This window comes from Neospora caninum, chromosome Ia (genome assembly GCF_000208865.1).
Source record: "Neospora caninum Liverpool complete genome, chromosome Ia".
NCBI lineage: Eukaryota > Apicomplexa > Conoidasida > Eucoccidiorida > Sarcocystidae > Neospora > Neospora caninum.
This window is the reverse complement of record NC_018385.1, coordinates 1,806,265-1,823,971: the sequence shown is the minus strand read 5'-3', so window position 1 is coordinate 1,823,971 and position 17,707 is coordinate 1,806,265. Positions and strand designations below refer to the sequence as shown.

Sequence of the window (17,707 nt, the reverse complement as noted above, 5' to 3'; positions counted from 1 at the left end):
CCGCTCTTCTCCGCTTGCAACTGACGCCCACCTGGCTTGTTGGCTGGAAAGTGCAAAACAAATTGCAGTGAAAGAATACGGCATGCGCTTTCATTCGACGGCCAGGAAGGGATTCAGTTGTGACCGTTGGCTTCTTTTTGCGATCTTGGTTTCTTTGCAGAGAAGCAATATGTATAGACTAAAAATCGAAATCTGTCTGTAAAATGAGTAAGAAGAGAGGAAGCATAGCAGAAACGGGGAGAAAAAAGGAACATGCAGACGCGTGTGACTTAAACAGGAACACAAGATGAGACATGAAACTCGAGCCATGTACTCCCCTACAGAGAAATTTGCATTTCTACGATTTCTCTTCCGCCGAGCCGGTGACTCAGTCACGTGAGCAGGGAAAAATTTGCACTCAACCCTGAATGTGCCGCAGGTAAAGGAGAAACGCTACTGCATTTTCCCCTCCAAGTTTGTTTTTTAGTTTCCGACTCGTTTTCAAGCGCGGGTTGCCGTTCTGTCCTTCTGCAGGTTGCAATACCCCTCTGCCCACTGCGCACATGGCTTTTTGACGCACTCGGATGCGTGAGACAGTCAGTGTTCTGTATAGATCCTCCAAAAAGCGAAGGAAAAAAGAGGAACGGCTTTTACTGATTCTTTTTCCATCCCACGTCCACGCGTTTGTTTTCGGAGTTGTTCTTATTTCTGTGGAGCGAAGCTCGTACCTCTCCTGCCTAGATTGCTGTCAGGTTCTTCGCCTTCACATCGCATGCAGAGAACAACACAGAACACAGGAAGAGGAGAGCAGCGGAGCTAGAGTACGAAACAGATACATGCAGCGACTCACGGAGAAAGGGACACAGGGAAAGAGTGAGAGAGCAAAATGGAAAGAAAGCCCACGACCAAGCAAGGCACACATGGAAACCGGGAGACAATCATAACCCAAAACCTTCCCTCAGAGACTCCACTGAAAAACTCCCTCGAAAAATGCGGAAACTCCGTATAAACAGAAACCACCCGTCTTTGACCTTGCAAGAAGACCTTCTCCAAGAGAAACCTTAGTCTCCAAACGAGAAAGGCATATTTTTCCTTGCTACACCTGGATCCTTTAATTCGCTGGAGGAACAAACGCGAACAGAACCTCTTCAAAAAAAAGGCGCCGTACTTCCCCCAACAGACATTCCCTCTCGTCACTTCGACATATATCCTTCACCAATGGTTTCTGTTGTAACCGCTAAACCTTCTCCGCCGACAGCAGGTTCTCCTCCAACAGCAACATTCTTCTTTGTCGGTGGGATGGAAATGTGGGCCACGAATCCGAATCTCCGCATGAAAGAGCTTCTCTTCGACGTGTAACCAGGTGTTGTTTCTTGCCTTCTCTCCAGAAAAGCATGCGCAGGCTTCTCGCCCACACTCTCAGAGAATACCGTTGGTGATTCGCTGGAAATTGTCGTACTGGACGGTTCGAAAATTGTTGACTGACGTCTCGATGAGGTCGACGATGCGCTCGATACACTTGGGAAAAACGGACGATACACAGATAAAAACATAAAGTCAAAGGCGTGAGGCTTAGAAGTACCAAATTCATTCTCATGTCGAGAAGGACTACGCACAAAAATGCGATTACCTACTACAATTATATGAACATACGCACAAGCACCCATACATACGCCGGCTCGAACGTGACCTGTGCAAGAGTGTCTCCACCTAGGAATATCTGTTCATCACTGTAGGTCTCTCTTTCTACATGGAGCACGTAAATGAACGCCCCTAGATAAGCCTCCCACTAAAGGGGGACACAGCGCAGTGACGCAAAACCTGCTTCGTCCATTCCCTCTTTTTAGCTGACTACACCTACCGTATCTTCCGGTAGTCCAATCATGAATCGCTCTCGAAGGGCGTCGAGGGTGTACTGCGGGCCACCACTAAAGCAAGGCATCTTGGTCGCTGACAAAGGGCAAGAAGGAAAACTAGAAAAGGTGAAGAGAAAAAGACGATACTGAGAACGGAAGGAGAGCACGGATCTCTCTCACGACTGTAGAGCATGAGACGAACAAACGGATGGATGCTGTCTGCCGCCGAACCTTGTTCAGTGCGAGGCAAACGCAACGAAACAACGCTCCTGAAACTTTCCCTTTTTGTGGACTGTTTTCACTGAAGCAATGACTACGGCGATGAGATTCATTCGGTCTGCATGCTTGCGGGGCTGACGGAGGGAAACTTTCTCTTTCCCCTGTGTTCAGCACACCTTTGTGAGGAAGAGTGGAACAATAGAAAGGACTTTTCAAGAATCTAGAGTTTTGTGTCCAAGTAGCGTTTACCAGAGAGCATCATTTCGACAAGAAGAATGATTCGGTCTGCATGCTTGCGGGCTTCAAGAAAACCGCGGATGATGAGTGTCCGGAAGTACTCGTAGTTGTCACTCGTCTCTCCGTCCATCACGTCCAGGTATTCCTGTACCAACACCCCCCACAGGATGATACAAAAAGCGTACTGCGAGGCGGGATCAGATATTTGTATACACGACGGTAATCATCGGCGCCAGCATCCTACTACATTAAGGTTATTCCACATCGGTTTTGTTCCACGCGGCCATATACACACAGATAGGCAAAGTCAGACGGTAATCCGGCCTCCGTCCAGCACAGCAAAGCATTACTGCGCTTTCTTGTTCGAAACGTGGGTGTGGTACCCTACGGATACCTTTTTTCCGGGCCGTTCTCTTTTTCTGACTCACCTGCGTGAGCTTAAACGGCGATGTCTCGAAGTTGATATTCCCTGGCGAGTTCGAGAGAAGATACCCGTAGTCTACCAGCATTGACAAAGGCAAGAGGAAAAACAGAAATTTCAGTCACACTCGACCACATTCGCGTCTACATACAAAAGTATGCGTAATTTCAACGTGCGCGTAAAACAGGGATGCCGGGTACGAGTATACATGCCGCAAACATCAGATGACAGACCTTCCTAGCAACGTAAATACAAGATGGCTCTCTTCTCGTCCCTATAACATCCAAATATTTATGTTTATACACAGTCTACATGCATATTGGGCTTGCAGTTGAAGTCCATTCCTACACATGAATATATATATATATATATATATATATATATATCAACTGAACCGACGACGCATGGACGGAAGCGAGAGAATGAGAACAAAAAAAAGAGACAGAGAAGAGAACTTCCTACCTATGTGGATGAGATGGCCCTCCACATCTAGGAGGAGATTGCCGTTGTGTCGATCTTTGACTTGAAGGAAGTAGGAGACAAGGGAATACGCCGCATGACTCTCAATAAAGTTCTGCAAAGACAACTAACACAGAAACCGGTCCCTTCCGTTCATGATCTTGTTTCACGATCGGCGGAGTTGCTGTCTTCCTTTCTTAAAACGTCAGACGCGCTAACAAAGTGACGACTCTTCTCCGTGTCTTGGTCCTGGTTCTTCCCCTTTCTCTCGTTTCCCTTCTCTCCGCGATCGCCCTCCTTTGGCTGCCTCGTCCTTTCTACTACGCTCTTCACGTCTTGCTACCTTTTTCGCTTCAAAAGGATTGTCAGCAAAGAGGACGTCGAAGACCCGAGCAATCGAATCCGTGTTGTGCCGCTTCTTCAAAACGTCCACGCTGCACGTGTCAGGGACGAACTCCATCACGCCTGCGCCCAACCGCATGCCAGCACCCGCAACACGAACTATGAAATGCATACACATATGCAAGCATGCACGCATAGACGCACCCGAACAGCGCGATTATCATTCGTTTTCCGACATGGCAGTTCTCGAAGGGATCCACACTGAATGGGGTGTGACGGGAATTGTGGACAAGCATGCACAAAACAGTAACCCCGTGGTGACCTATTTAGAACACGCGCTTGGCCTCTCTACGTGAGCCTGAAGCACCGGGGCAACTCCTTTTCGCAAATCCGGAGACTGAAGAAGACATGCGTACCTGAGTTGGACCCAGTAACGAGGATTTCGTAGGGCCGGAGCCACAGGGGGAGACGCGCCTCATCGAAGATCGCCTTGAACTGTCGCACCAGCTGAGACGCGAGCAGCTCTTGGCGCAAGTCGTCTCCACCCTTTACCAAGACACCTGAAAGACAACGCGTCGACGAAGACAGATAAACACGTGAAAGAAGGAAACAAAAGCAAAACCGACTCTCCACGTAGACGTCCTCTGTCGTGCGCACCCACACCATTCTCCACAGGTCGATAGAGCAGCAGAGATATCGTTTACACGCAGACAGAGATGGCGGCTGGAGACGTTGCGGCCTCACAAAGCGACTTCAGACATAAGGAGAGAGCGACTGGGGTGAAACGGAAAAAGACAAGCAGACTAGCTGCATTCTCCTAAACGACTCGCGCGGAAAAAAAGGCGAGCCTGCAGCGTTCGCGGGCGGGGGATTGATTTTTTCTGCACGTACACCGGATGTCCCACGAACGCAGGTGTCCATACGGCGACCGGCGTCGAAGGCGCTCGCACTTGTCTGCCCACAGTTCTCCCTACAAAAGAAAACCAGAAAAGCACACGAAGGCGAGAATCCACACACAAACACGCAGTTCAGGCCTCGTAAACTCCGCAGGCTACAACGGGAGACAAAAAACCTAGCATGCCTTTTTCCTGAAATGTCCACAGCGTCGCGCACAGGACCATGCCCGACCGAGAGACGGGAAACTTCCATACAGGCGCCCTACACAGCTGCACACATCCGCACGCCCTCTCTGTCAATTTATCTTGTGTATATCCGCGTTCACATCTGTCCTGCAAAAAGTCTCTCGCTGTCAGCATGTCCACGGTTCACCTTCCGTTCACCCTCGTGCAGCCCCTGTGCGCCGAGGGGTCGTTGCACGAGCCCACACACAAAAGGTCGTATCACCAGGGACGACCCAAAAGCCGACGTTTTTGAAAGTTACACATACGCAGCTGTGGATAGAAGTAACAGGTCATGAGAGCTGCAGATGCTTTCACTTTGTGCGTTACAGATATTCCATCTCAGATCAGAAACGCCAGGTTCTCACGTCGCGCGTGTGCCGACTCGCCCTTTTCCACGCCTACCCATAATGGCTTCATTTGCTTCGCCCTCCCGAGTGCAGACCCCTCTGCAGTGTCCGCGGCCTGTTCGGGCTCCACCCTGTATCTTCCTTCGCCGTCTCCCTTTTGTGCGCCTTCGTCATCCCTCTGTGCGTCGCCTGTCTCCGCGGTCGCGGCGGGTCGGCCGGGGGCGCTGGCGCTGCCGAGGCCACTCGCCTGTAGAAGCCCGAAGGAGGCTCCCAGCGACGACGCGACAGGAGAAGACGACGAGAAAGAAGAAGAAAAGGAGAAAGACTCCAAACCAGCAAAGAAACCGCGAGACGAAGAAGGGGGTTCAGAAGAGGCGCTCGGAGCCGCCTCAGAGCTGGACTGAGGAACGGACACCGGCACAGAAGACGAAAGAGAGGAAGACAGAGACAACGAGAGCGATGAAGAGAAAGAAGACGACACTGAAGACGAGAGAGAAGAGGACTGAGAACTTGAAACCGAGCTCTGCGCTGAAGAAGCACCTGAGACTGCAGATCCATTCGCCCGTTGCGTCGACGACGACGACTTGCTCTCAGGGACTGAAAGAGCAGTCACCGACTTCAATGCCGCTGAACGAGACAAACAAAACCGATGTACATAAACAAACTTTTACATTTACCTACACGGTAACCAGGATAAAAAAAAATTCAAGTATACATATATATGTCTCATCCATATTTGCATGCCTCCGGGGCGATCGTGGGAGAGCTCGAGTCGGACGGACGTCATAGCAGCCGAGAAGATGCAGGAGACGAAAAGAAGGAAGAGCAGGATGCACGCGCGCGAAAATATTCATGAGCATATTTACAGTCGCGTGCATATATGTGCAGCTAAAGTCGGTACAAAGAGACAGACACACAACGGAACATCGAGGCAACGCGAAGACCTGCAACTGAGACGAAAACTCAGTTTCCTTGGAGAGTGTACCGAGGTATCATAGGGGACAGCCGACTTCCTGCCAATTTGTACGATTACACACTTTCTCATTCTCAGGGAAAAGCACACCAGGGAGAGACAGGTCTGAGAGGGAGACACCGGGTTTTCAAAGGAACCATTCGTCTTCTTTCTCGCTGTTTTACCTACCCTGTTTTCTCCGCACTTTCCCCCCCGTCAGACGGGGAACTTTGACTCTTCTTCCTTCCCCCTGTGACAACCTTTTCTCCAAGCCTAAACCCACTGGCAGCAGCCAACCAAACTGTCCACTCTTCTTCCACTTGCCGATTGAGCGAAAGACGCTTGCTAGCTGCATCGCTTTTCAAGGGCTCACTTGCGTCGGCAGACGACAGAGAATCCGGAGGGACGAGACTCAGAGCTCGGCGTATCACTGTGACGCTGTCTTCGTCGCCGGAGGGACTGGGCGCGTACAACTTTTGTTGCTGTTTGCACAATACAGCACGACCGATGAACCCACTCACCTTCAAGGGAGATCTCACTGTACACCCTCTTACGCTCTATTTCCTCATACAAAGATGTGCACCTACCTACCTATCTACAACCATATATATGTATAACAGAACACCTCCGTTGACAGAGGACCCCGTGCTCTACGCATCCATCCATGCGTCCCAACTGCAGTTTCCCGTGACGCCGTTGTGGTATGCCTATCGCTCGCTACACGCCGAGAGAAGACCAGTCCAGCGCGGGCGCGCTGTTGACCCGTGGTTCACCTATACGCCGACCTCTCTTTCTCTTAAAGCGGTTCGTCTGTCTAGGCGTTCGATTTCGAGGTTTTTCTACCTTGAGTTCCTCAACTATCGCTTGATAGACATAGAGAGAAGACCAGTCCAGCACGGGCGCGCCGTCACCAGCGGGTTTGCCTCCAGTCCCTGCATGTTCGCCTTGGCGGTATGTGGCAGTTCCTCTGGAGGGTCGACCCCTTCGGCTCTCGTCTCTCCCGTCTGCCTCCCTTCTCCCTCCCTTCGCCCCAGGCGACTGACACGAAGAGCCAGAGGAGAGATTGGAGGGGGACTGCGGTCTCGGGGACCGGTGGCCGGACGGAGACACCGCGGGGGCCTTTTTGGACTTCGAGGGACTTCCGTCTTCGCGGAAATCAACCGTGTTTACCGCCACGGCGCCCGCCTCGAAGTGGAAGTCTTCAAACTGCGTCAGGTCCTGAGGAAAAGACAACCCCGACACGAACTTCTCTCAACCGGCGCCTCGCGAACAAACTGTCGCCGCGACGCCTGTTTACGGCCCTGTCTCGTTTTCCTGCGTCCCTCTCTCTCTGTCCTGCGTCCTACCTCGTCGAGATCGGCGACTTCAAACACGAGCAAGTAGGGCACACGTTTCTTTGAACTGAGCGCCCTGCACTCCTTCACATCGACGCGGAGAATCTGCAGCGAGTGGATTTGATCGTCTCGCGTCGTGCCTGGGGCCCCTGCCCCGGCGTGGCCCCGCGGGCCGCGTTCTTCTTCTCCCCGCGCCCGGAAGGCCTTTTTCCGCGTGCTGCCCTGCGGTGCTAGACTCCCCATAGAGCCGCTCCCGGCCGCGGGGAAGAGAGACGCATGCGGCGAACGCAGCGGAGAAGGCCGGCGGTGAGGGACGCTCTGCCACTCGCTCAGGTCGAATCCAGCCTCGTGGAACGGAATGGTCACTCCGGTCATGGTCCAAGTCCCGACCATCGCCGTCACGTACAGGCGTCGACACAAAATCCAGCTGTTCAAACTCTCGAGAAAGAGGTTCAAGAGGACCGGCCTGAAGAAGATAACACCACGCCACGAAGAACTGGCTGGGGCTGTCCCCGCGCCGCGACCTGTGCCCACCACAACGAGCAGCCACACGACAGGCTCTCCAGAGAAGAACACGAAACGCGAGAAGGCGAGAACGTCCGCAGAGAGAGAAGCAGCACTCTGAGAAACCCCGAGAGAGAACAGCAAGAGACGGAACGCGAGACGGTGCACAGACAGAAGTTGGGGGGGTCGATATGCCTTACCGCAGCGACCGATCCGGTTCGAGAGCCAGGGCGTTGGAGACATCGATGAGAAGAGAAATGAAGTGGTTCAACGTGTTGAAGTAGTCACACCGTCGCTGTTTCATAATAAACTGCTGGAGTTCTTCTTCCATTTCCCGTCCGTCGCTTTCCCAGTCCGCACTCCCGTCGCCGCCTTCGTCTTCCCGGTCCCCCTGCGCTTCTTCCAGGCTGCGGCCGTTCGGTCCCGTCGCCTCCCGACCTGCCGGCGCGTCTCGATTCCTGTCCCCTGCGCCACTTGCCTCTTCCTCTGCGCCTTCACACCTCCCCCCGCTGCGCACCTTCTCTCGCGCCTCGCGTCGCGACACCGCGCCCGTGCTCGAAAAGGGCAGCAGCTGCAGCGTGGAGAGAGCGAGGGGATTCCCCAGCTTCCCGTAGACCGACGGCAACTTCACCTTCGCCCCTGACACCGTCGTCGGACCCGTCAAGTGGCGCAGGCTCTCGGGAATGCGCGGACGCAGAGCGCCCGAAGACAGCGTGGGCCGCCGCAGAGACCCGCGGGCAAACCCCGCGGCTGAGGAAGGCGACACAGGACAGGCCGAGACAGGCAGCGAGGGAGCTGCCGTGCGCCGCGCAGACGCATCGGGAGACGGGAAAGACGATGCGGAATCTGACGACTGAGAGAGACGCGACGTAGCTGCAGCCTCTGAATCGACAGTCGGTGGAGGCGAGTGCTCGTCGCGCGAACTCGGACCACGGACAGACTCACACGTCTCGGACAAAGAGGAAGAATGCGGAGACGAAAGAGCACTGGAGGGCCTGCCTTCGTCCCTTGAGCTGGCTGTCGCCACCCTCTGAGTTTCACTGGGCGCCGCGGAGAGAGCACCCGGTAGGAGAGGCGACGAAGGCGCGGAGGAACAAGCCTTTGCGCTCTGGGACTCGTGGAGCGCATGCTGATGTTGGCGGATCAGTTGCACGATGCGTCCTGAGCGAAAGCCAAAACAAAACGTTTTTCACGTGAAAGACCCCGTGACTGAGTTCACACACTGGCGCGTCTTGGCGCCTCTGGAGAACAAGGATATTTCATTTACCATTTGACTAACTGGCTGTAAACCTGTAGCGTTAAGGATTTCTGGAAAGTACCAGGATGCAAAAATCAACTTCAATTTTGAATTCGGTCCTTCTGGCGTGGCCAAGGGCAGTTTTGGCGACGCGCGCCGTCACGTGCCCAAAGTCGCGAAGAAGCCGAAGAAAAAGACAGCATCGAGGAAAACAGGACCACGGGAATAGACCCACAGCAAGAGGGAAAAGGGGAAGCGGCGGAGGAAGCAGGAAAGAGGAGTCGAACACGGCAGCCCCCGGCAGGGAGAAGCAGCACTTGCCGACGCACATGGAGGGGGGACGGGGTAGAGACGAGGGCGGGGCAGACCTAGAAACGAGCGTCATGAGGAAAAAAGGATCAACGGAAGTGGAGCAAGTTGAAGGAGAGGCCAATGTGCAGGGCATGACGCAGCGGCTGTCCACCAGGTGGAAGAAACGATGAGGACCCGAGGAGCCTGTCTGTGCATCCTGCCTATGGCCTTTTCTTTCTTCCCTTCACTTGCGCTCTCTTCCCTTACATCCCCCCGCTCTCCTTTTTCCCACTTACGTCTTTTGAAAAGATCAACGGCGAACTCATTTTCGGAGTTGCGTCTTCTCTCCTCTCCTCGATCGCCATGTCCCTGTTCTTCCATCTCTTCCTTCCGACCCCATCCGCTTTGCTGTGTTCCTGCGCCGAGCGGTTTGCAATTCACAACGGCCATTTCCACCTCCTGCGTCATCTTCTGCGCCGGCTCTTCCAAACCTGAAAAAAAACGCAGCAGCCGCACCTGGAAAGAAGAGGTGTAGACTCGTGCTTTAGCTCTTTGGCTTTGCGTTTTAGGAAACGGAGCTGGGCGCCAACTGTGCGACATAGACACCAACGACAAAGCAGGGAAAGAAGGCATCGAACAAATACGGCTCCATCCATTCTGTCGTGTCTGCTCGTCAGAACTCGAGACTCTGGCGTCGCCGATTTTTCGCCGTTTCCGCGTCTCTCCCAGCCCCTCTCTGGCTCCGCACCTGCTACTTTGTCCTCCACCATTGACTGGTAGAGCCAAGACGCCATGAGAGCAAGGTGCATGCTTTTGCTCGCTTTGTCGAGGAGAAAGCGGTGAAGCGACGAGGTTTTGAAGCGGACCAGCGAGAGCTGGACGAGTTGCGGGAGGTAGAAGATGATGTCTTCGTCTGTTCGCTTCACGTACAGCAGATTCACCAAGTATTCGTGGACGCCCGGTTCCTGCCTGTGAAACAAGTAGTACATGTGGAAGTACGCGTCAAAGTAATCGGACTGAAAGAGCCGCAGAAGGCTGCCCTCGTCGCCCCTGCGCCCCAAACTCGAGCTGCTCGAGCTCAACACTCTGACCAAACTCGCAGACGACCCCAGGGAAGACGAAGACGACGAGGCAGACGAACGCCGGCGATCGTCTTTCGAAATCGTGGAGGCTTCGAGCGCAGTCTCCTGTGCAGTGCTCTTGGCGCCCTCAGATGCGAGATCTGTCCCTGCCCCTGTCTGCTGTTCGAGTCGTCCAGTCTCTCTGTGAGACCCAGCTGCGCTGGGTGCCTCGGGGCCGCTCGCCGAGGCAGGAAGCGAGGGTGGCGTGTCTTGTGGGGGACAGATTTCCGACGCGTTTGGATTCCCGTGCTCGGGAGAAGACGAAGGACGTGAAGGTTGCGGCGAAGAAACAGACAACCTCTGGGAATCCTCCGACGGAGAAGGCGCTCGGTCTGTCTCCCGAGACGCAAACCGAGCTGTCTGTTCTTCCTTCGTTTGGGTCGGCACGTGCTTCCACTCTGTGGCGTCGCGTCCGCCAGCGAGAGAAGTCCCGCTGATCTCGAAACCCTCCATTTTGCTGTTTGCCGACATCGAGGCACTTCCCGCGACACCCGGACCGGGTCTCGGGGGTCCCGTCGAGCTGCTGTCGCTCGTTTCCTCGACACGGACCGCGCTCGCGTGAAACGGTCTGAGAGGCTCTTGGCAGGGACACTGGGGCGGCGGCGTAGATGTGCTGGAAGAGGAATCGCCACGGGGGGCGTCGGAATCCGGAGAAGCTACGAGGAACGCCGCTGTTGCCTCTAAGACTCCGGCTGCGTCATCGTCGAGAATCGACAGGCTCGAGGAACTTGGACTCCCTGAGAGAGGAGAGGAGCTGCTCAGCGTGGAGTTGGGCGCTCCAGGGAACTCTTTCGCCGCACACGCCTCGGGCGACGCGCGAGGAAGCGAAGCGGGGGACGCAGGCTGGCGGCTACAGGAGAGCTCAGGAGAGAAGAGCGCTTCGTCGGAAGCGGCAGGAGGAAGGACGGGAGAAAAGGGAGAAGACGAAGACAGTATCACACGCTCTGTTGCTGTGGACGAGGATAGTGATGCCATGGTGTGGCTTCCCGCTGTGACAGAAGCCACTAGTGTGGAGGAAAAAACACTCCCCCGTAGAAATCACAGAAGCAACTCCGTACCCATTGAACGAGAAGGTGGAAAAGAAAAACGTGACTCTCCGGAGATCCGGATGGACACCCCGACACCCTGCGACCCTGGACGGAGTCCAGGACGCCCTAGACGGAAACCTTCAACTGAACCTGGAAATCCTCGAGAACGCTGCAGGAAGACAGACGAGATATCGACGAGGGATGAAAAAGAAGAGCGTTAAACGGGTGAACAGCAGCTTCGGGAGCAGCCGTGTGCGTCCGCGGTCTTCTAGTGCCGCGAGAAGCAGACACAGCAGTAGGCGGAAAAAACGCAGCAGTTCAAGGAGAACGAGTGAATTTTTTCGTCGTGTGTCATCAGACAAAAGCAGAAGTCGCCCTGAAAGAAAGGCGGCGAGAAACGAGAGAATTAGTCAAGGAAAGACAATACACGACAGTGCAGGCTGCTGAGGAAAAAGGGTTCGAATGTGAAAGGGAGGGGGCTGGAAGCAGCCCGCAGAAGAAAACAGAGCGACAAAAGAGTCGGCAGAGCCGCGAAACGGACATATGGCAAAAAGACAACGGACAGGACGACCGCAAAGAGACCCAGAAAGAACGCCAGACGCCTCCTTCCAACCCGACAAAAAACGCGTTGCTTCTAACGAACGGAAAGAACTTGTCGGAAACGAGCAACGCTCACTCAATCGAGAACTAAATGACTGAGGAGGCAGAAAACGATGAAAAACGAGACGGACTCAACCAGCGAAAAAGAAACTGAAGAGCTTGGAGGCAGACGTCATGCTGGTGTGGTCTACCAAGCACAATAACGGTGAAGGAAACGCACTGAGTTAGCAGAAGACAGGGGATGACGTGCGAAACAAAGAAAGACACAGGAAAAACGAAGAGGGTCGTGCACGAGAAAAGACGGAAAACTCGCAAGCAAAACAACGACAACGGGCGAGAGGGACGGAGTCTCTGTGTTCCAGTAACTTACGAGCACACAACACATCGATTCCCCAGCTTTCATTCCTCTGTTGGAACGGCGACCAAAGGGCGAAGTCAGAATTTCCAAACACACAGCAGAGAAAAATGCGAAGAAGAAAGGCCGTCTGAACCAAGACGAGAGAGAGCTTCCCGAGGATTGAAACAAAAGAGGAAAAACAACTGGACGACTTGAATATCGACATCTCCACCGACACTAAGAAACGACTAGAAATTAGTATACATTAACTTTCCTGTTCAGAACATCGTCCGCTGTTTCTCCACGTTTATCTCTCCTCCCTCTCCGGCCTCAGTCGCGTTTTCACTACTCAGATTTCCCTTCTTCCCCCTAGTGTCGCGCGCGTCATCCCGGAGAAAAGTCGGTAGCAGCCACGAGAAAATGGCTTTTTCGGCTAGTGATCTGAAAAGCCAACGGGACAGTTTTAAGGATTAAGATGCCAACAAAGCAGGAACGAGAAAGAAGGCGAGGCAAAGACGGAAAAGTGGGAACGTGCGCAGTCCAAAGACGGAAAAGTGAGCTACAAAGGCACGGCACACAGCCACCACAGAAGGGAATACTTTCCCTTCTGAATTTTAGTTACTTTCTCTGTACCACGACAGACACAAAGAGTACTCCCGCCGTTTCTACGAAGGCACTCCGGAGTCTGCTTTCTCGCGGCTCTCCGCTGTTCTTTTCTGAACGACCTTTGCTAAGCAGTAGTCGCCAAACGGCCACCAAGCTCTCTCCTCGGGCTACATACAGCCGCAAGCGCCCGCTCGGGCTTTCTCTGAACACAAGCCGATACACAGGTCACACCAGGGAGGCGTCACCGCATGGGGGCGAGGTATCAAACGCTAAAAAGCCAGTAACTAGCAGCCAACCAGGAGAGACAGACCTCCTGCTCGAACTCACTCCACTGGTTGGATCTCCACTTTTTACCAATCTACGTGTTAGACTCGCCCTTTACAGCGCTTTTTCCATTTTCCCAGCTTATCAACATGGAAGATTCGGCTCGTCCCGTCAGGTCTAATTGTCTTGCCGGGCTAGCTGGGGCATTGCTTGTCTTGGCACTTTGCCACGCACAGCGAGGCGCTGGCATTCTGCTGCCTCAGTCCTGGGATGACTCGGAAGCAGCTTTGAGTGTCAGTCCCGTGGGAGGTCTCATGGGTGAACATCGCACCACTTCTGCTGAGCAAGCCAACTTTGTCGCAGAGGAGCAAGTGGAGGACAAGCGTGGGGGTTCATGGTTGGAGCAAGAGGCGGTCGACCAACCGACCCAGTCCCCCACTCGTTTCCAAAGGTTTCTCGCGCTCTTGCGTTGGCGAAGAAATGGGAGAGGAAGATCAGCTGGTGCGGCAGAAGTGCGTCAGCCGCGTTTTCGAGCTCCTCTACGTACGAGGCTGCTTCAGCACTTGAGGCGTGGAGTAAGATTTTTCCGACACGACATACCGGCTGCCGCTGCACGATTGTAGAGGCGATTGCGACCTGCCCAGCCACGACCCGTTTTTACAGACGAAGAGCCTGAAGATGCCGAGACGAATCCGTTATATTTTCGTGGCAGGGAGCGTGGAGACATCATACTCCAGAGGATATTAGAAAGCATTCCCGGAATCCAAAACCAGGTCGGGACACAGCTCCACGTTGCTGTCGACGTTATGGTATCCCAGAAATTATGGGCTGAGGGTCAGGTTGTGACACTAGCTTCGGAGTTGGGCCAACCGGATAGGCAACTCGTAAGAGGACGACGTATCGACGCGGTTTCCGGACTAATTGTTTTTGAAGCGACAGACATAGCGAAACAAGAAAAGATTGTGTCAAGGTTGGCACCACCCGTGAAAAACCATCTAGACGGGTTGTAGCTAAGCTGCAGAACGAAGCACTATGTACTGGGTTGTTTGCAAAGGTGAGGAACCCGATTTATGGTCAGAGGCATGTAAGGTTTTTGGTCGCTACCGATTTGATGAAGATCCGGGGAAAGCCGGCATCTCAGGAGGCGACCTCAGATTACGAGAGACGTTGGGTAGTGAATTACTTGTTGCCGGTTCCTGTAACGCAGGCTCGAATCGAATATTTAATCTCAGCGTGCCGAGGTTCTTCTTTAGAACAACGCCACTTACTTTTCAATGTTCGATTGCAGATCTCTGTTCAGGCCATCAGACTGGTAGCGAACCTTCAAGACCAAGGCGTTGTGCATGGTATGATCGCCCCAGATGCTTTTATGGTGAGAAATGATGGGAGCGTGCACCTGGGTGAATTTGACTCTCTGGTTAAAGCTGGCGCGAACGCAGAACCGATGACTAATTGTACTTTGCAGCCCCTGAGGCTCGTGTGGTCCGCAGAATGTTTTCCTGGGCCTTCCCAAAGTCAGATTCACGTTCCCAATGGATGCTTGGAGTCTGGGAGCGACACTGTTCTGGATATGGTGCGGCAGTTATCCACATATCGGTTAGGGGTCGATCCACAGCATCGAATGCCTTTTTCAAACATGCCGACGGGTGCCGGAACCAGCTAAAACCATCGTTTACATGTTGCTCAACCCTTCGCCCACGCAACGCCTGCTCGCTTTGCAAGCGACAAAGACTCCGCAGTTCGAAAACATCAAAGAAATGATTTCCTCTGTGTTGAATCAATACGACCAACAAGGTGAACCGAAACTATGAGGAAAGGGTGATTTGCCAACTTCGGGAACAACTCAAGGCGACGAAGGCGTAGATGAAACGGAGGACACGAGGCTATAGGATCTCCGAGGGGAGGTTACCGCAGATTTTGGAATCGCCGGCGTCCGTTTTGCCGAAACGACCGTTTTTTCGTATGTGTTTTGAAACAGTGTAATGTATTTTCTGGCTGAGGCGATGCTGCAGACATAGTAGCAGTTGGCAGACGTGTAGAGAGGAGATGCGCGTGATCGCCTGCAAATGCTGCAGCTGCAGTCCTTGTGGTCAGCCGTCTTTTCCAGTGTGTGTAGCTTCGTCGACGGCGCAGTTGGAGGGGGGGAAGGGGAGATCGGAGGTTCTTTCGGGCACATCAGCGCCGTGCGTGGCCGAGGTCCGGCTTCGCCTCTGTGTAGTTTCCACCATGAGTGGCATTCACGAATGTGGATTCTGAACGCGTGCCACGCCGCTGCCCCTCTGGCGGTGCAGCCCCTAACACTGATTGATGCTTTTGGGGACACACAAGGCACACGGAATATCGAGTACGAAAGCGGAAATTATTGTAACGGTAAAGCATAACGGAGACCCGTGTTGCCCTTGTTGGAGCGGGTGTGCCTTGCTTGAAATGCGCACCTTCGCCTCGGAGTCTGCGTGCAGACAGATGGAGAAGTCGCGAGAGCAGCGCCAGCGGAGAGAAGCGTCAGCGGAGAGTAGCGTCAGCGGAGAGTAGCGGTTCTTCGTGGTGAGGAGATCGGTAGCATGGCCGTGTATGTCGGGTCGGCTCCTGCCATTCACGGATGTAGAGGAGGACAGATGGAAGTCACATGTAGTGGGGGAACAACGGAATGTAGTGTGGACTGGTGGCGAGTCGATGATAGGGGTTCGCGATAAGAGATGAGAGACTGTGCGTGTTGGCAGCGACGACCATGATGTTAGAGAGTTGGGCATCGGCTTCGACGACTTTGGGAAACCCAGTAGTAAGAAGGTCAAGAAGCATACTGCTGCGTAGAAGTGGAGCGGCAGATGGCGTGAACTGGCGGTAATACGAAGGCCAAAAGAATGATTGCGGCATCGGGCTCTGATGTCACCGTATTGAGGTTCCTTGACGGTCATGCCCCGCACTTGGTATCTGTGATTACGAAATTGTAGCTGAGACTCGAGTTGTGGTAAAAGATAGAGCTAGCTGGAATTGCCGCGGTCGGGTCGTTTTAGTATAATGCTTGAGGCTCGAGAGTGCGCGAACATGCCTTCTCAATTTTTGTCCGAAACAAACTCGGAGGCTTGTTTCGTTCAGCGCTACAAATGTGTTAGCTGCTAATAGGCGAGAATCCCTATGGTTGCTGGTAGTGGAACGAGATATGTCACGTGAGAGAGCTCCGGCATGTCGGCTCATTACTTCTATGTTACTGAACACGATTCAGTTAGGGACTATGGTTCACCGTCTGATGTAGTATGTGAGCTGGGTTAAGATCGTCTGGAGACAGTTGGTTCCCTATCTACCATTTGAGATCGTCGAAATACAATTTAGGTCCGTTGGTACAGAAGATCAAAGCTGACACTAATTAACTGAGTTAAATAATACAGAGGGGAACTGTGGAAACATCAGTTTGTTTTTTTTGTATCACAAACGAAATCCAACACGTTTAGCTGTCATAGGCAGTAGGACATGGAAGGGGCGGTTTTCCAGGCACACTTGGTTGCAGACTGGTTCAGGGGCAGGTTGGCAGTAAGGCCATTTTGCCTTCGGGAGGAAATGGAGATTTGTTCACCCTTCATATGGAGTTTTTTCAGGCATCCTGCTGGCCGAATTCACGAAGCCTTACTACTTGTAGTACAGCACTAGGAAAAGAAGAGACCACTCTGACTTGGTATCGCGGTATGATACTCATGCGCGGACTGCGATGTCAGTGGAAAGCAATGTATATTGGAGGTGTCGGGATTTTGGCGTCGCCAGGATCTGCTCTCGTGTTCATTTCTCACTCCACACCAATGCGGCGTATGATTGCGCTGTACTGATTGTGAATGTACAACAATCCGACGTGTGGTCTGCCTCCAGACACTCTTGTGTTGTAATCCTTGCTGAGCAGAACTGGGTAGTCATCAACGGCTCTGGTGGTCTCCCACCAGTTTCAAGTGTTTTTGTCATCTGCTGCATTTGATCCATTGCACTCGGTAGGAGTCACATCAGCAGACGATGGACACACAGTGCAAACAGTGCCGCACTTCCGCATGAGAGACACGCCCATGCAGGAGAGATGTGGATCTAGCCAAGCGGCCCAATATCGCATGGGGCGGCCAAGGTGGCTACGCGGCCTACAGCGACGGGCATCGGGCCGACGCGCTTCGCGTGGTGCCTTCTGGTTGGCTTAAGCTCTCGACGAGACGCAGGACGACTGCACACCCCGGCGCTAGACGGATGGTAGTGACAGTTTTGTTTCTCTACTTCAGAAACATGCCCCGCTAACTACGTATGTATTTTAACCTCTGAATATTTGTGTTTTTGTTGGTGACGGTTTTTCACCATGGAACAGTCTGCGTCTGTCGGACCGTCGTCCTGTCTTGTCCGGCTAGCTGGGGCATTGCTTGTCTTGGCACTTTGCCACGCACAGCGAGGCGCTGGCATTCTGCTGCCTCAGTCCTGGGATGACTC

The 17,707-nt window shown here is 53.4% G+C and overlaps 1 protein-coding gene across 1 annotated transcript; it reads right to left on the bottom strand.

Moving 5' to 3' along the window:
- Positions 1 to 1,398: 1,398 nt before the first annotated feature.
- Positions 1,399 to 11,395, bottom strand: NCLIV_001980 (hypothetical protein; the record flags this gene model as incomplete). Its single annotated transcript, XM_003879696.1, has 14 exons — positions 1,399 to 1,497; positions 1,841 to 1,929; positions 2,304 to 2,436; positions 2,720 to 2,790; positions 3,175 to 3,286; positions 3,515 to 3,672; positions 3,930 to 4,073; positions 4,405 to 4,483; positions 5,037 to 5,381; positions 6,777 to 7,151; positions 7,280 to 7,733; positions 7,972 to 8,932; positions 9,596 to 9,790; positions 10,048 to 11,395. The coding sequence occupies 14 exons, from the start codon at positions 11,393 to 11,395 to the stop codon at positions 1,399 to 1,401; spliced, it is 4,563 nt and encodes a 1,520-aa protein (XP_003879745.1).
- Between the last annotated feature and the right edge of the window lie 6,312 nt (positions 11,396 to 17,707).